The following is a 19,048-nucleotide window of genomic DNA, read 5'->3' as shown; positions in this document are numbered from 1 at the left end:
TCTTGAGTAGGATGCCTTGACAGTGAAGCTGAGCTCCTGTAGCTCCTACTCCATAATTGGTAACTCTTTTAGCTGATGTAGCCTACTGGTTAAGATAGTAGAGAGTAAACCCCAGGAATAGGGTGTCTGCAACTGCCTCGCTTTTAGAAATAAGAAAAAAATTGTCTGTCTGCTTGACATGCACCTGCCCTTAAGCTCAATGGTTCACATGCACATCATGCTCTCTCTCAAGAACAGCAGCTTTTGGGGTTAAATGGGCATCAGGAATTTCTGAGAGTGAGTCATATGGTTTGATGACAAAAAAAAAAACAGCTGGTCAGAAAAGGTCAGTAGTCAGTCACTAAAATGAATGTAGTCAAAAAAGACAAAAAGTTAAAATGTAGAACAGTTTAGAAAGCAAGTAAATGTGAAAAAAAATGCACGGGTCTGAACCACAATAGTAGTTTTCACAAGGAGAACTAGACATCAAAAATGGAGACTGGTGTATGAAAGGTGAAAAGAGCCTTTAAATAAATAAATAATGAGGCCATTGATGAGTGAATTCACTTCATGTCACATGAAACTTGTGTTATACAAGTGTGTACAAAATATCTATCTATACAGACAAGGGTCACGGGAGTGCTGGAGCCTATCCCAGCTAGCATAGGGTGCAAAGCAGGAACAAACCCATGACAGGGCACCAGTCCATAGCAGGGCAAACACACAAACACACAGCTCCATGCACACATTATGGCCAGTGTCTTTGGACAGTGGAATGAAACTGGAGCACCCAGCGGAAACCCACATAGACACATGAAGAACATGGAAACTCCATTCAAGGAGCACCCGGGATGCAAACCCTTGTCTTCTTAATGTGTGGCACCAATGCTACCTCTGCACCAGTGTGCCTCCCCTATATGTAATATGTATTGTCTAATATTATAACATAAGCATTTTGTTCACTATTATATTTTATTTATTTGTACAAAGTTATGTTTGATGGCCAAGTTCTTATGTGCTGTGATTTTTTATTGTAATTTCCTGGTCTCCCTGAAAAAAACTGCAGACAAACCTAATTTCCATCTTGGGACAATAAACTCGAGCTGAATTGAACTGTCAAGCTGCTTTACAAATACAGTACTACATACAGTACTGTATAATTTTTTACGGTATGGTAAATTTTTTAACATTTGAAGCAAAGGATTGAATGTTAAGTGATGCACTCAAGGTAAAAAAATGAATATGTGGCAAGGACTAAAGTACCAGTCTTGAGGTTTACAGTCCATGGCTTTAACTATTAGGCTACACTGCATGCCACCGCAATCTTGCTAACTGTTTTGTGACATCATTCACATAACAAATGTAATGTAAAAAATACTGATTATATTCTGAATTTCTAAGAGATCGGGAAGTCATTTACTTCATTAAATAAAAACTACAAAATATTTGTAGTAAACCCTTTGGAGGTTTCCATCTCCTGAACTGACAACTCTGAATAAAATTATTTTCTGCTTTATTCAAGCAGCAATTCAAAAGATTTACTAACAATTTTGGCACTACAGTGACCTGACAATGACTCAATTAGGAAACCAGAGAAATCTCTGCATCAGTAATGAGAAAGAAAACCTCACAAGCCAATTACCTGATGCCCCACAGTCGCAACAGACGTCGTTGCCTGTCATTCTCTTCACCTCTGCCATAATGGATTTTGTCAATTCCTGAACAATGTTGTTTTCCCCGACATTATGATCACCTTTAAAGGCATTGTTCAAAGCTTCTTCTTTGCTGTTCTGTAACACGGACATCCAGCTAAAAAATAAATGTACATGATTAACCAGCAAATCAGACTTCATATTTTAGTAAGTTAAACATCCCCTATGAACGGGAAGAAGTAGTAGTGCTACATTCATTCTAACTTACATCTGACATTCTTGCTCATCTTCTGATTGAAAATGGTATGTCCGGTCATCTGTTGAAAAACACAAAAAACAGTTTATTGATTATAATATTTCATACCCTGGGCTATCCCATGCTGACTAAACAGAATAACAAAAGCATTATGTTTTTATTTTGTCCTGTATCAGAAAAATCAAAATCTAACCTGAAAATAAAACAAATTCATCCTTAATGGCCATTGAAAGATTCAATCATCAAGTTTTTCTAGCTTTGAAGAGAATTTCAAAATAATATCGCATATATACGCAAACATGCCAATAGTTAAAATGTCTACATATTGATATTGGAACAGTCAACACAGCTAATGACTAAGACCACAAAGATAAAACATCAGAAATGACATGACAGATCAAATACACAGTATATAAAGTGGCAGCATCATTAAGATATTTCAAAACCAGAAAGGTAAACAGGTTTAATTTTTTCTTAAGTTGTAGGCTTGGGCTCTTGTGTATATGAGAACTGACAACCAAATAGCACTCAGCTGGATGTTATTAACAAAATATGGCCATAATGAAAGAAGTAAAAAAAAGTAAACAGAACAGAGGCTTCTCTGACTGCTGTCTTGTGCTTGTTGTAATGCAAGAGAACGGAAAAAAGACTACAAAAGGATAAAAGAATAAAGAGGTTGAAATTGCATGTCAAAGGCTCAAGTTACAATTGCTGGCTGCAATGGTGTTTAATGAGGGATATCAGGTCATTGAGACATTTTGCTATCAGTCGAATATCAATCACAATCTGCACATAACACAGCTATGAGGTTGTTTTTTGCCTAACAAAAATACTGATCACATGTTTACTCACTTCAGGCATAACAGCTTACAGTGTTCAAGTAACTTACCTGGTATGACTTCTGGTAGCAAAAGAAAAAAGTTGGTGTGGCCAAGTTTTGCACAAGCCTCTACTACGAGTGTCTGTTCCCTATAGTGTGTGCAATTCTGCTGGCGTTTCAGTAATTTGTATCAAGGAATTTTATTGCGAGGTCAGGAGTGAGTAAAAGAGGAAATAGTTTAAGTATATATATATATTGAAATAACTTTTTTCAAGGTCACTGTAAAAGTGTAAATCAATCACTAATTGAGGTTGCATAGGATGTTACTGTGTTTTTACTATTTTTTTTAAATTGGAGTTTGTCAGAATTCAAATGTTAATACAATGTGCTCTGTTTGAGATACTGTAGCTCAACAAAAATATACCTTTCCCAACAAATTTCTTTGAACACTTAACAAAATGGGCTAATAGGGATCCGAGCTGTGTCATACAAACAGAGAGACTGATAGACATTATTACAATAGGTGCTTTTTGCAGTTTATGCAAACACCTAAAAACTGTGGCAGGAAGTGCGGTATAGTTGTTAAGGCTTTGGACTTCAAACCCTGAGGATGTGGTTTCAAATCTCATTACTAACATTGTGTGACCATGAGCAAGTCACTTAACCTGCCTGTGCTCCAATTGGAAAAAACAAAAATAACTGTAAACATTTGTATCATAAATGTTGCAAGTTGCCTTGGATAAAAGTTTCAACCAAATAAGAACTGTACATGCAAATGTACAACATAAATAAACAAAATGTGTGATTGGAGCACAGTGGTTAGTGCTTCTACCACTTAGCTCCAGGATACTAGTATTAAATGCCAGGCTGAGTTTGAACATTTTCCACTTTTTTTCTCTACGTACTTCTATTTTTCCCCACATTTCTCATGATGCACAGGTTAACATAAAGTAATTTTAAACATAGCCATTCCAGTCATGGATGTGTCATGTTGGTTCCTGCCTTGCACCTGATGCAGGAGGATAGGCTCCAGGCCTTGCAACATTAAATTGGACTAATCAAATATAGATGACAAATGAATCAACAACCAAGAGTGAGTCCTAAAAAGAAGTCTACAAAAGTTGTTATTTAGCACCTGACAATATAGCCAGTATCATTTCTATAAATTATTTCATTCTTATTTATAAGAATATCAATCTTAAACTACAGAGATCCTCTTTGGTAAACTCTGTGCTTTTTTTTCAGCCTCATTCAGCATGCAGCATCACATGGTTGCTTAGCGCCAAGTTCCCAAACCCCGAGCTTGCCAGATATCCACTGTTTATTAAGGGAAAAAGAACTAACTCAGTTCAGACTCGACTTAAATCAAATGTCACTAAATGGAAAGGGCAATGAAAAAGCAAAGTATAAACACATGATAAAATGCCTAGTACAATATAAAAGTCAGTAATAATAATGGGGTAGATTGAGGTGCCCAAAACTGATTAAAATCAGGAATGCCCCTTTGAAAGCACGCTATAGCACAACAGAATGAAACATGGACGACAGCTCAGTATTGTAAAAAGGTTTGTGCCACTGCTTGCCCTCCTCCAAGACTTGTCAGCATCTTCTTTCTGTAAGCACCTGATTTCCCCACAGATAACAGTATGGTCCAATATTTATATTTAAGGTAAAAAATGAAATATTTGTATTTTAGGTATAAAATACATGTACACCTAAATCCAGGTGACTGCACTCAGGTATTTTTGTTACCAAATGCTAAACATAAAGCATAGAATTTACAAAAAGAAACCAATGAGGTTTCAAGGTTTACCATGATAGCACCTATCAGTTATGCTTAGAATAAAAAATTACTGGCCTTGTCTTGAGCAATGTTTTTTGTGTTATTGTACCTCTTTGCTTGTTTAATGACTGATTTGTCTGGGCCATCACAAAATATGTTCTACTGTATGTAGAAAACTTTCTAAATGTTGTTAGTTTTTTACATCAAAAGCATATTTCTATCAGCTTACATATTTCACTCAAAACAGTTATTCAATACCTGAGTTTCAAACAGCGGTATCAGGTATTACAAAGGGTACAGTCTCTTTGTGCTGGTCTCCTGGGGGCAAGAGCATTACTACATGTGAGGCCAGCAAACGCCATAAACTGATAAGGCTCTCTGGCTCTGTCCTAACAGTCAATGTGAACTCTCTTGACATACTTAAAAGAGAACATTTGATAAACTTTTCACTCATCCTGTGTATGCCATTTGGAATAAAGAGAGGACAACCTATTGCAACAGACTGTTCCGATTACGATGTTGCAAAGAGCACTATAAGAGGTCATTGCTGTCAGCAGCGATTATATTTCATAATGAGTCCACTATTGTCATGACGGTGTTGATCTTCTTACTCTCTTAAAGGTATTGAGTAGCTGGTTGCATTTTGTATTAAACTATACTTGACTTGCTGCATTGTTCAGTGCTGTATGATTGGCTGTAGGTTTAGCAATTCAATTCAGGATCAATAAAGTTTCTATTATTATATCATCATAATCTGGTGGGTGCATTAGGCAAAGCCCATGAGAAAGAGTCTTTACGATATCAACTTACGTGATATGAGATCAAAGCTTTTTTTCTCATCTGGATTAGGCTTCACTTGGCAAGTCAGTAAATTGAGCTTGGCTGGTGGTCTGTTAGCCTGGAAGTGAGAACAGATAAATTATGTTTCTAAAATAAAAAAGTACTTTAAGATTCAAGGGAAGGTTTGGAATGATAATATTAATACTGTATTAATATAGGGTGGCATTAAACAAACATCCAATTCTTGTCTGCACAGTTTTACTTATTATTAAATGTATCAATGAAAGAAAACAAATACATGCCTCAGAACTACAACATCATTCAAGAAAGAACCATCAATTGACAAATTAACATTTTAAATTATTCTCAAAATATGGTCCTCAGGATGATAACGAATCATGTTACAGTGTAAACATCTCACATTAAGGAATATTGCCTTTGGTCTTATTTAAGTTTTCCTTTTAAATTTCAAGAGAATTCTAGCAGGGTACCATGAAAGGAGTCGCGTGACCATGTTAGCAGTTTAGAATAAGAGTGACACATGTCATCATTTCCTTCATATATCATCCAAACCTAATGTAAATTATTAATGTCTTCTCTAATTTAAATGTTAACTCTACAAGCTGAAAATATACTGAATGTGATGCAGGTATAAAACGGATAGGTAAATGTGTCCGATCAATACATCCACATTTGGGGTTGTATAAATACGAAATTTAACACTTCTATTTAATTGTTCCCCCAAAAAAAGCCCAAAGGCTATAATAGCTAAACTATTTTTGGAAAATTAATGAAAAATAAGTATCTGTTATCTTGACTTGGTTTATTTTCTCATTTTTCTGTCAGTTCTTGAGTTGTCTGAATTTCCAAGTCTTACCAAAACTGTAAAGTTATGATCAAATTATAAAATATGCCCCTCTATTGGTATGTGTGAGAAGGTGCCTTACAACGGACTCTGTGCCCTCTGCTGCCAGAAGAGATTCTGACCCCAGTTACCTTATACTGCATTGTTAAACTTGCCCAATTATAACTTATTTTAAAGTACACTGTGGGTTATATATATCTATCATACTACAGTATTCAGCAGCACAAAGACATTATGTAACTATACAGTAAATTAATATTTTTTTACTGGCATTGTCAAAATGCTGCATAATTTGCTAATTATCCACATAAACCAATTAAATGACAGAATTTTATTTTTTAACATACTACAAAAGGTGAAAAAATCTTACCGTCCCATGAGATATTGTCAGATATCCATTTTTAACACTGCATTTTCTTTTTTGCCACACTTTCCTAATACTGAAAGATTTAAAAAAATGGAAATCAAAATATATATAACCATGCATGCTTTACATTACATACTTTAACATATCTATAATAATACAAAACAAACTGCATATTCAGAAAGACAAATTACAGTATACTGAATAATGTATCTTAAAAAATTGTATATAAGGAGATAATTTTTGGTAAAAATTAAAGGTAAGGTTTTTAAGATAGTGGTAAGACAAGCAATGACGTATGGAGCTGAGACATGGGCAGTAAACGGAGTGCAGGAAAAGAAGTTACATGTAGCAGAAATGAGAACGTTGAGATGGATGTGTGAAATTACAAAAAAGGACAGAATAAGAAATGAGACAATCACAGGTACAACAAAAGAGAGAGAGAGATATCTAAGAAAGTACATGAAAGTAGGCTGAAGTGGTATGGATGTGTGATGAGAAGAGACAATGAATATACAGGCAAAAGAGTGATGGAAATGGAAGTACAGGGAAACGGAAGGTGAAGGAGGCAAAAGTGGAGGTGGATAGATGAAGTAAAAGAAGATCTGAAGCAAAAGGGTTTGAATGGTAAGGAGGTGGAGGACCAAACTGTTTGGAGGAGGTTGATCAAACACATTGACACCACATAGAAGTAGAAAAAGATGAAAAGGAATAAGAAGAACATTTCTGGTAAAATTTGAAATCACAAACAACACAATCTTAACCAACTGTGATAAAGAAGTGATTGGATTTCACATGGGAAAAATCAAACAGATGTCTACGTTGACACATATTATGTTCAAACTATCATGAAAGCAAAATTTTATGTATTTTCAAATGTCCAACAGTATATTAATTATTAATATTTTTACCCATCGCTTTTCTTGTACAGGTTTCCACATCTTTCAGTGCCATGTTCCTTGTTTCCCTGAGGCTGATGCAAACTATACATAGTGCTCTGGCGGACCTGTGAATCCTCATTTGAAAAAGAAACACACTTCTCAATCCAACTTTTATCCATATTGTGTCTATCAGTATTTTAAATATTTATTCACTTTACAAACAGTATAATGCTTTCCTTTAAAAAAAACTTCTTACGTTTTGTTGTCATACACTACTCCATATGCAGCATCATATCTACATTATGCATTCAATCACACCACACTGTAAGCTATAAGCCTATATTAGGGATGCCCTCAGATATGAAATCAAAGTTCAGCTGTGTGCAAAAATGTGACCAACAAACTAAACTTGCAGAATCAGTTACTTTAACTGCTAGCAATGCTAATCTCTAGGCGATTAATTAAAGCATTACTGTTTAAATGCATTCAGCAATGTGGAAAACCATCCCATCAACATGTGTTGCAAAACAATGGGTTTCATGTGGATCTTGCCTGACCATTTCCAAATGCAATGGAAGAAGATACATCACAGCTGTTTACAAACATAATTCAAGTGTCTCATCCAGGGTTACCCAGGTAGTTATAAGCAGGGATCAAACTATATTCTCCAGTCATTATACATTTTTGCCTTTAATTTACAGTAAAACCTTCTGGAACAAGATAATATAAATTACAAGCTCAATGGTATGCATTTGCCTACAATATCCAAAGCAAATGCGAAAATAATAACTGTTGATTGAAACTTTTTTAATAACAAAGCATTAACTGTAAATATTTGAGAAAGTGAATGTGTATTTTTACTATGTAGTAAACTACTCTCCTTAATACAGGGAATGTCCCTTTCTGGATCAGTCAATACTTTTTTTTTCTAAGGGGATGGTGTTAATTCTCAAAATTTCTTTAAATATGTGAGAACAGTTCAAGTTTAAAGCATCATAAATAAATTCAATAGATAAAGTTGCTACACTGTTGATGAATTCTTAATAAGTTTTTCTAAAATGATGTTGCAATGTCAGATCCTGGTGGCTTCTTATGATTTTTTTTATAAACAGATGTTTGAGTGATGCTGATGGAAACTGAGCAGCACTGCAGTGAAACAGGACTGGATATCTACAATAAAGGAAAAAAAATCTTACACCTATTTTGCCCTGAAGATATAAAAATCTGTGCTCTTTTTACATTACTGTTGCTGCATCTAGTAGTTTAGCACTTTAAAAATGAAAACAGTCAAATTCGCAAGAAAGGGGATTTTAGGGTAATTCATATTAATGGCATGCAATGTTCTTGTTGATTTGGAAGAAGTTGTAAAGCTTGGTGGTGTAATCCATAAATCTAATCTAATTTAAATTCAATTTATTTTCTAAACTTAACTTCTATAAATCTATACCTTTCTAACCCCACATTCTCTATTACCGGGGTGCTAGTAGTTGTACCCACAGATTTATTATAGTAGAAGAAAACTCTGCTTAGCACATTGAATGCTTGCTCAAGCTGGACAGAGGAGAGGGGCTTGGAAGCATGCGCTGATTACAGCGTGTTGCTGCACCCACCACACCACCAACCACCCAGACTGGGACCCGAGTGTGGCTGTGCAACGGGTGACACCTCAGCACCACACTGGAAGAGTGTGAGGTTTTTATAGTGGCTGGAGTGCACATCCCTCCACCAACCCCCATGTTTTCCCTGCAAGATGGAGGGCCTGTTTGCAGGGCTGGATGTAGATTAATGTCATACACAGGATGAAGCATTTGCAGGTATGGGGGCCTTACTCAAACTGGGTAGATTCAAAATCAGCAATTAGCCTAATGCAGTGAAAAAAAAAACACAATGAGAATTTGTCCCTACTGCACCACCTCTTCTAAATAGTGATGAGTTTTTATGTTAGAAATGAGGCCTTTGGAGATAATATTGGTTTATAGCACTGTTGTAATAGTAAAAGCAAAGTTTTATATTTGATTTTTTCTGCAGTTATTGAAGTGGAGTAATACAGAGTCCCTCAATACAGTCTCAAGTACAGAGATGATAGTTGTACTATTTTCCTGTAATTTTCACAAAGCTTTTCAGTTAATATAAGTTAAATATAGATATTGCAAGAACTAAGTGAAACTTATTCCACTGATGTCATCTTTTTAAAATGTTCAATTTCGTTATTGAAATGCTACAGAGGCTCATTGTAACTAAAATCATTAGTAATATTCTTAAGAAACAAGATTCTTCTGTTCAAATTATTTTTAACACAAATAATAGTTTGTGGCACACAATAAAGGCTACTCAGTCCAGTTGATTCCACTTATTAAATAATAAATGCATAAACAGCCCCACCTAGAACTACTATGCTTACGCTTTCTTTCATGAAACATTTAATTCATCAGATGACATTTACAAGCATATTAAAAACAAGGCTAACATCTGCAAAATGGAAGTGCACTTACAGAACAAAACCTGCTCTCAAAGTGTGCTTAGCAGCTGTGAGGATGCCAGAATTTGTAATGTGAACTGGAATCTGAGGTTCAAGGTAAAAGCCTTGGATGGGGTGCAGTTTATAAGGAGAATAGTTAGGTGATGAGTAAAATAACCATTCACCAAAAATCAAAAGCACTTACTCTCCTAGACTTCGTTCACAAAGAGAGGAAGCAGTGAGGAAGAAGAAAGAAATATTCTTAAGAAACAGCAATATAATACATTTACACAACATTACCACAAAACTAGCTGGGTATGTATGGGCATTAGCTTCCAATGAACAACACCATTACCAAGCAAAACATGATTTATCATAGGATTTCTAATTGTTATTATTATTCTGAACAAATTACTTTTACACAGAAAAATATATTCTATTATAAAATATTAATTACTACTGAATTATGAGAAACACTTTAGTTGATGTACTGTTGCCTGCAGTACTTTAGGTTTACTTTCAGGGTATACACATATGCCATTTAAGCACTCACAGGATTTTATAAATAATCAAAATAAAATGTTGCAGTATAAAAATTAATCACTAATACAACTGCATGCAAGTTATAACTCAGATTTAAAATAAATAAGGAGCAATTTTACAAAGCTTTACATTCTAAATTTGATGATGGTAACAAAAAAGTCCAGTTTAAAATCCAAATATAATAAAAGATAAAAGTGAACATCTGCACTTACCTCTTTCTGTTCGACCTGCAAGGCAGACTTCAGGACATCTCTAAGCTGGGTCAGCTGTTTTCTTTCTTCATCTTGAACTTGCTTTATCTAAAGAAACAGTACAATAGTAACTAAAGGAGATCTGATGGTGAGCCAAGCATTTTAGTTTGGAAACACATTATTATGTTATTGTACAGTACATACTGTACTGTATATGCTTAATTTATCAACACTGGATTCAATTATATGTTTTTAAATAGATTTTTATATTATGGTTCCTCCTGCTAATCATCAACTCCAATATTAAAATGAAACCATAACATGGTATAACCATCTGAATTTCAGCTTGGTCACTGTCTGCGAGGATTACACATGGTCTCCTATTGTACATTTTTCTATTGTCACTTCAGTTTTTCTCAAAAAATGTTGATTGGAGGCTCTGATGTTGCTCAGTAACAATGACTGTGCTTTGCCTTACACTTGATGCTGTCAGTACAGCTTTCAAAAACCTGTGACACTGAATTGAAGAAAAAAAAGTTGATTGACCATCTCTTTGAAAAAGAAACAATATTTTGTGAATACAATTATCAAAAATAATGCACCTAGCACAGTAGACTATGAAGGAGTTACGGTTTGGGAGCAGCAACTGTTTGTTGCAGGTAAATAAATAAAATATTTGAAAAGAAAGTGACTCCAATACAGCTGACTTTTACAACAGGGTCACACATCATGGAGGCTGAAAACTGATGAACTACAATTTGCTTTGCAGTATTGAGAACTGTGGTGGTGATTTAAAAGACCATAGATTATTTTCTTAACTATTATGAACACATTAACGTTGTGATATATAGTAGGTCACCATCTTAATACTTATTAAAACCATTTTAAAGTATTAAAAACAATGTAAACTAAAATATATAAGAATAGGCATGTTTGAAGATATTCCACGTAATGACCTGGTGTCCTATTATCAGCTGATTCCCCATCGTACTCAGTGCTAATGGGATTGAAATTAGCTTGCAGCAACTGAGCTGGATAAAATGTTAGGAAAATTGATAAATCAATGGATGTAATAACTGCCTCTAAACATCTTGCATTTAGTGATCATATCATGCAGTGATGAAGTAAACATGGAGAAAAAGAAGAGTTTCTAAGCTACTAATAGTTGAAAGAAGTCACAATCCTACTGTCACTGAAATGTTGCCAATCCTAATGCTTCTAACTTTGTGATTAATGACAGCTAAGCTAAAATGCTGATGGATGACAGACACCCCCTTATTTCATAGTGCAAGGGTGTGTGCTCTTTTTACTTTCTGCACCCTGGTTAAGGTGACTGTGTCTCTGATATTCATCTTTTTATAATGTTGCTATGGGTACTACTCAAAAATTACTAAATATTAATTCAAGACCACAAGATGGCACAGTGATTCAGCATCATGGGTCTTACACTTAGACACTATGATTGTGGAGACTGCATATTATTCCTGTGGTTTTTTTGTTTTTTCTGTCCCCCCTGGCCATTGAACCTTACTCTTATTCGATGTTAATGTTGATTTATTTTGTTTTATAATTATGTCTTTCATTTTTCTATTCTTTAATATGTAAAGCACTTTGAGCTACTGTTTGTATGAAAATGTGCTATATAAATAAATGTTGTTGTTGTTGTTGTTGTTGTGTGGCATTTTCTGCATTGACCCCTGCCCCTGAGCCCCCAATCTTAACATGAAGGTTAACTGATGTTTTAGAGGGACTGGGAGAGTGCGTGAGTGATCACTACAATGGACTGATAAGCCAGACAGGGTTTGTTGGTGCCTTGTGTTCAATGCTGCCAGGATAGACTACAGTAATTCTGGCTTCACCTGCCCTCACCCTATCACGAGTTTGAGAATGTTATAATAGATACTATATATTAATATCAGCTGAATTAAAAATTATTTATTTAGTTTTGTGTACTTATGACAAATGATTAATCAATATATGTGTGCAGCATGCAAAAATAAATCTTTATTATGTGCAAAACCACACAAGCATTAAGCATACAAACATTTATCAACAACCTTTAATTACACTAGATTTTTAAGAAATTAATTAAAAGCAGTTTTTGATATGGGAAGCAAGCAGTGAAATATAGTAAGCTACAAAAATAAACTGAAGAAAATTTCTAATTCCCACTGACTTGCTAACAAAAACTATGCATTTTCCTTATTTCTGTTTTTGTAAATGGTGATTTACTGTATATGCTTAGCAGTGATAACAAAGAAATGGCATATACCTAGTAATAAATAATCAGAATATCACTGTGATTTAAACTGTTATGGAGACACATAAACTCAATAAAAGTTACGAATAAAAGTAATTAGCTTGTACTAAGGATATTAGATAGGGACAGGGTTGAAAGCCAGGCAAATCTTCTTTCACTTGTTCTGATTATAGCAAACAGCAGGGGAATAAGGCATACTCCAGTAATCTGCATCTTTTATTTGAAACATTTTTTGCAGACAGTATTTAAATAAGAAGAGGATTCATCTGTCTGTCCTGCTGGAATTCATTAAGTTGCCCGTCCATTGGACTTTTTCCCAGAACCAGGTCACCTATGTACAGCTCAACATCTAGGATCTCCTCACTCATCAAGAACTAGATCTTATTGTACCTCTCCTATTGATAATATTTTGTCTTTCTGTACCCAGTTTCAAGAACTCATATCAGTGTTAAAACTTAAGCAAAATTACGTTTTATACTATTTTGTCACTCTGTGACCAGCGTTGAGGTGAATGTGTCTTGAGGAAGGATGAGGTGATAAGTGAAAGCTGCACATACAACAGCTATTCGGTTAAAAAACAAGGTAATCTGAAACATTGAACATGGCAGGGTGAATTAATATATTAGATATGATAAATATACAGTTTGAATTAGGCAAAAAAATGTAATTAAGTTTTATAGACAGTTTTAGTGCTTGCATTCATAGAGTATGGACTTGTACACTGTTACAGGCAGTTCTCTTTTTGTGCTTGAAGCATTAGAATGCTACATAGGTAGCTGTGCAAAGATGTGCTCAGCAAAATCCAAAAATGGGCAACGTGATAGGCACATATAAAACTGGCTCACAGTCCTTAACAAAGCAACTAACACCATACACACCAAATTAAATTTAGAGGGGCAAAAAGACCAAATTGATTGCATTAAAACAAGAAGAAAAAGAAAAAAATAATTTTGATAGGTGATTTTCTTTCTACTTAACAAGAGAAGTTTCACAATTAAAATGGGCAAGAGAAGGAAACTGTCTCAATAACAAGATTGGAAAGCTTAAATATTTCCTAACTAAATTATTTTTTATATTACATTTCACATTCCAATTACAGTATTCCATTTCAGAGTAGCACAGTGCCAATGCTCATGCTAGTAGTGCTGGGTGCTAAGTAAGAATCAGCCTTGGATTAGATGCCAGTCTCATACAGATCACAAGCACACACATGCACCCATGTCCAGTCAAGTCAGAGCCAATTTACAGTCAACCTTTAACCACACACAAGTGCAAACCAGAGTACAACAAGGCATAAGGAAAATGTACAAAGTTCACACAGACAGTGACATGGTTTCAAAGCCAGTCTCTGTTTAAACACATGACCTGCTTTCTGGAATATTAGCAACAACAGACACTTTGCACTAGTGATATTCATTTTATGTTTTATCCAATGACACATGTTCTTTTACCGCATGCAAATCTGTTGCCAGCTTTTCCATTGATGGCTTAAGGCTTTCCACAGCTTTCAATCCATCCTGAAAGAAACTGGAAGCATAAAAGTTATTAGAACATCACTAAAAAATGGAAGCAACTGCATAGGTGGAGAAAACAGTCTAGGTGACAATTTAAAAGGCTTACTTGCATTGGGCATGGAAGTACTTAATGAGATTCTGAAGCAAGTCAACTCCTTTCTTGATCTTGATCTCATTAACTTTCAGAAGATACTGCAAAACAGTTAAAATAAGAAGTGATGAAAAAATGAAATATATTTTCTATATTGCTAACGGGTATGGTGACACAGTGATTTTCCTCTCCTACATTCCCAAAAACATTGGGGGTTAATTACTGGGTCCAGATAAGAGTAGCATGAATAAGTCTGGCCCTGCAAGAGTTGATTTCTTTCTTGTACTTGATGCTGCCAAACATACAATACCAATAAAGAGTATTGGAAGTTTCTACATTTTATTGTTACACAGCACTGAATTACAGTGGATTTAATTTGACTTTTATTAACATTAATCATCAGAAAAAGACTTTTTAATGTCAAAGTGAAAACATATCTCTGTAAAAGTAATTACAACAATGAAATGAGTACTGAGGACAAATGCAAACTTGCCAAAAATTCAATTTGAGTGTACAACTCAGTACCAAGAACTGCCATACTAAGGTGGGAATAGCTACAAAACATATGATTTTAGGCAAATAATCCTTGGAAATCAGGTTTGTGCAGTGGGATTGTAGTTGCAGGCTAGCAAAGCTATTTTCTAAAGAACAATGAAAGAAGAAGAAAAAAAAAAGAAACACAAGATGTGCATGCTAGCTGACACGCCTTCTGGATATCAGCCTAACATTAACATACCAAGCTGTTCTAATAATTGAAAGATGAGTTTGTATTCAAAAAAATGTTTTTGATTTGCTTCCAGAGAAGCATTTTAAGGAAATGACTCTTCTGTTATTCTGTGGTGGTGACGATCTGCTTCACCCTTTCACAATTTCACTACAAAATGAAAAGCATTAAAACCTGTCTTTAGAGAGGATTATTGCACTTCAGTAATCCACATTTTTTTTCTAAATCTCACTAAAACGATTAAGCTTCCTGTAACTCCCAGGAAAATCATGTTTATAGCACAGGTGGCTTCAATATTCATTAGATGCTTTGGTGTTGCAGACAATACCTTCTTAATTCTGTCAACATATCCCATGAGCACCATATGTGTAAAAGAAACATTGGGTACAATACATTACATACTACACAAACATTATGTTTCACAGTGTACTGTTCAAATGCCACTTTACAAATTGGCACATCTGCTCTATTTCAGTTTCTGCTACCAACTCTGTTGTAAAGCAGCAGGGTCTTTTGATCACAAACAAATCCTCAAACATCAATTAATGCGAAAAACAAGGTGAAGTAGTTCAATATTGTAAATGTTGATGTTCTTTTCTTTGTCTTCTATAGCGTATATGCTATACCCTGACTTTGGTGGAACAAGATAAACTACTGAATATTTTTGAAACTTTTCCACATGAGTATTGTGAATGAATTCTAGTTTAATTCGACTTTAACTATTGCTTCCTTTTACGCATTTATCTCTTAATAAAATGATTCATGAAGAGTAAGGGCAGTGGCAGGTCTGAGGCTAGGGATCTGCGCTGCCCTTGAGTAAGGTACTTTGCTAAAATTGCTACAGGGCACTCACTATACAATGGCTGATCCTGAACTCTGACCTCCAAATGGTCACAAAAAGACAATGTCCTCTTCGGGATTGTATAGTATATAAGGTAAAGTATGGGAGTCTGAGTATACAAAATAAAAAAAAACTAATGAATTAAAGCACTGTTCTATTGTATTAGTATCCGAAGATACTACTGAGTTAGATGTCTTGCTTAATTTCTAGAAGTATTCAACCTAGGTCTAATCTGATGACCTAATGCCTGACAAATCCCCTGAAGCAGATAGACTGAATGGTCTCACAAACTTTGGATTGGATTTCTAGGTCTATAAAAGACTTTGAAATTGTAAAGGCATTATCAGGCACAACACAATACAACTCACAGGAATCCATGCAATTGAATTCTTTTCAATATATTTTGAGTTCTGTCTCAGCCAGTGTTTGACAAGATTTGACAAAAAACTGTGGTATGACGTAACAGGAGTCTAAAGCTGCATATACAGTATATGGAATATACAAGTGGTATTCAGGCACACAGAATAATCTCAGCTTGTGAGGAGTTACAGTTTTCACACATGAGCACATGGGAGACAACTTAGAGGGTCAAACACTTGTATTTCCACTTCAGACTGGGGGTTTGAGCTATACTCTAACTTTTTCTCCTTTTCCCCTGTAGACCCACAGAAAACCCAGCATCCTAAGCCCTATTCCGGTCCCCAGTCTCCACCTACCACTTCCATGGCACCAGATCCCACCTCCTCATGACGTCACATTCGATTCTAAGGCTACACTCATCTCTGTCATCATTTCCTGTTTGTCATATATTTATAGCAGCCATTTTGTAAGAAGCAACAGTTCAGTTTGGAACTCATGTCTGTAAAGACCTCTCTACAAACCATTTCCATAGTATATAGTGTGGATCCCCAAACCTCTCTTTGTTTTTGTCCTTATACACAGTATAATAATAGCAAAAAATGCAATTTTCCTCACTTATTGCTCTATAACTTTGAATGCCTGGTATTTTATCTTAGTAATTAACAGAGTCTATGTATAGAAATTGTACAAAGCCCTGCAGATAAATTTATTTTACGAACATTAAAACTGAGCCAGCATTCTTTATAGTGCTTGACAGCTGCCAACACCAAGATTTCATGTTTATAGATGACTAGTTTAAAGGTGTAGGCGAGTTACCATATTGCTTTCACACACTGTTGTTTATTACTGTATTAAAAGAATTTTGCCCATAATAAGCTAAACACCACAAAGAAATCATAAACTAGCAAATGTAGTAATGTCTAGCCAGTTCAGCCAAATGTGTATGTTGACTCAGACATGTCTGCCAACTATTTTTGACATGCAGGCACAAGCTCAGATTGAACCAAGTTAAAGAATAAGTTTATGCACAAAGAAAGCACATATTTGATTGCCATGTATTCATTTTTATTTTTAAAACACTTCACATTATTAACAAAGAAACTGATATGCAAAACCTTTGAAAGCAACATCTAATATAAAATTCAAAGACCATATTCTGAAAGCTTGCTGCTAGCTATTAAAATGTCATTTGAGGCCTTAAGATTATGTAAACTGCTTTGTACCAATTGATTCTAAAATCTTGATGGATAATCCCTTAAAGACACAATAAATGCAAACAAAGGTAACGTATAAATATCTATCCATCTGGTGTGAAAATTAAACATTAGATGCTGACCTGATAGATTGTGATCCTAAAACTTTTTATATTGCAAATATGCTGATATCCATCCATTTTCACAGTTACTTAATTCATTGAGGGTAACAGAGACAAAGACTAGACATCAACCAACTCTGCAAGGGTCTGGGGTCCACTTCAGGACACCCTCAGTAATATTGTGTAAATTTTGAGTTACCGGTTAATTTAACACATACATCTTTAGGATGTAAGGGAAAAACTGGTGTATCCACACAGAGAGAGAAAATTCCAAATTCCCCAGACCTGCACTGCTATACACAGTCGGGAAACATTTAATAGTCTTCATACCACTTTCAGCTGCCTCCAACAAACTTTAGCTTCTTGGATGGGGTACACCAAGAAACAGATGATTTCAGAGAAATTGAGAGAAAATGTAAAATGTACACTGTACACTTCAGATCAATCAGATAGAAGTGCCTACCATTGCATCATCATGCTATCCTTGAGAAGTTATTGTCAGGGTTACAAGCAGTATCATTGATAGACTTCTTCAGTTTCTCTGATTAAAAACATGGAGTGTGGTTGGTGGCGAGGAAAGAAATACTGAGCAGCAAGCAACTCGTATTTCTTTGGTATTTCCGATGCAAAATACAGTTTCAGGTTATATAGAGTCAAACCATACATTTTGTGAAGAAATGTAATGTTTTCTTATAAATTTAAAAACATTTAACATACTGAAGTCCCAGAGATCTGTTTCTCTGCATGAGAAAAATTCTCAATTAATACTAACTTCTTAACAGAATGAAGCAAGCACTAGGAATTGAGCTGAAGCTACCCTAAGGTTTGGTATATGTACTGTGCACACATTAATTATTGCTCACCTCACACATCTGTAGCTGAAAGAATCGCCTTTCCTTTTCCATTTCCTCAGCAAGTTCTGCCCCGCTGATTTCAGTCCGAATCATCCCATGCTGCTTTGCATGTTCTTTCTTCTCTTTCTCTATCTTAGTACTGCAAGGAAGAGGCCATGATTCATTATTAAATAGGATGCATCTCCCACTCATGCACTCAGGGAGAAAAATAAAACCACATCATGCACAGGGAAAGGGGCCATTCCTTTAGAGTGGTATTATAAGGCATCCCAAAAATGCACAAATTACTTATGTTTGTCAGAATTTGTCAGCTCAAAAAATGCATTTCATGTGTTTCATGCGTTACTACAACAGCTATTTTTAAAAGCGCACATTTGATGCTGAAAAACTCTGGTGATAAATGCAGTGATTCTGAAGCCAGCTTTTAAAATTTATTCTGGCAAATAAAAGCAAGCTCATCAAATTGTTGTTATGAATATGTACCATTCCATGTGTAGATTTTCTGGCCTACAAAACA

General features: G+C 35.1%; 1 protein-coding gene across 5 annotated transcripts in view; it reads right to left on the bottom strand.

Annotated features, from left to right (window-relative positions):
• The window catches only part of asap2a (ArfGAP with SH3 domain, ankyrin repeat and PH domain 2a), a 197,144-nt gene that overhangs the window by 45,788 nt on the left and 132,308 nt on the right, over positions 1-19,048 (bottom strand). For 3 of the 5 annotated variants that reach the window (XM_039748872.1, XM_039748874.1, XM_039748876.1), the window contains exons 6-15: positions 18,541-18,670; positions 14,453-14,538; positions 14,284-14,359; positions 10,594-10,680; positions 10,044-10,052; positions 7,411-7,514; positions 6,506-6,575; positions 5,301-5,388; positions 1,900-1,948; positions 1,622-1,788 (exon numbers count right to left, since the gene is read on the bottom strand). In XM_039748872.1, the coding sequence (XP_039604806.1) occupies positions 1,622-1,788; positions 1,900-1,948; positions 5,301-5,388; positions 6,506-6,575; positions 7,411-7,514; positions 10,044-10,052; positions 10,594-10,680; positions 14,284-14,359; positions 14,453-14,538; positions 18,541-18,670 (866 nt within the window). The remainder of the gene's footprint in view (positions 1-1,621; positions 1,789-1,899; positions 1,949-5,300; positions 5,389-6,505; positions 6,576-7,410; positions 7,515-10,043; positions 10,053-10,593; positions 10,681-14,283; positions 14,360-14,452; positions 14,539-18,540; positions 18,671-19,048) is intronic. The other 2 variants (XM_039748873.1, XM_039748877.1) reach the window with 1 other exon arrangement.

This window comes from Polypterus senegalus, chromosome 3 (assembly GCF_016835505.1).
Source record: "Polypterus senegalus isolate Bchr_013 chromosome 3, ASM1683550v1, whole genome shotgun sequence".
NCBI classification, from domain to species: domain Eukaryota; kingdom Metazoa; phylum Chordata; class Cladistia; order Polypteriformes; family Polypteridae; genus Polypterus; species Polypterus senegalus.
Note: the sequence above shows the minus strand (reverse complement) of the source record. Positions and strands in the feature narration are given on the sequence as shown.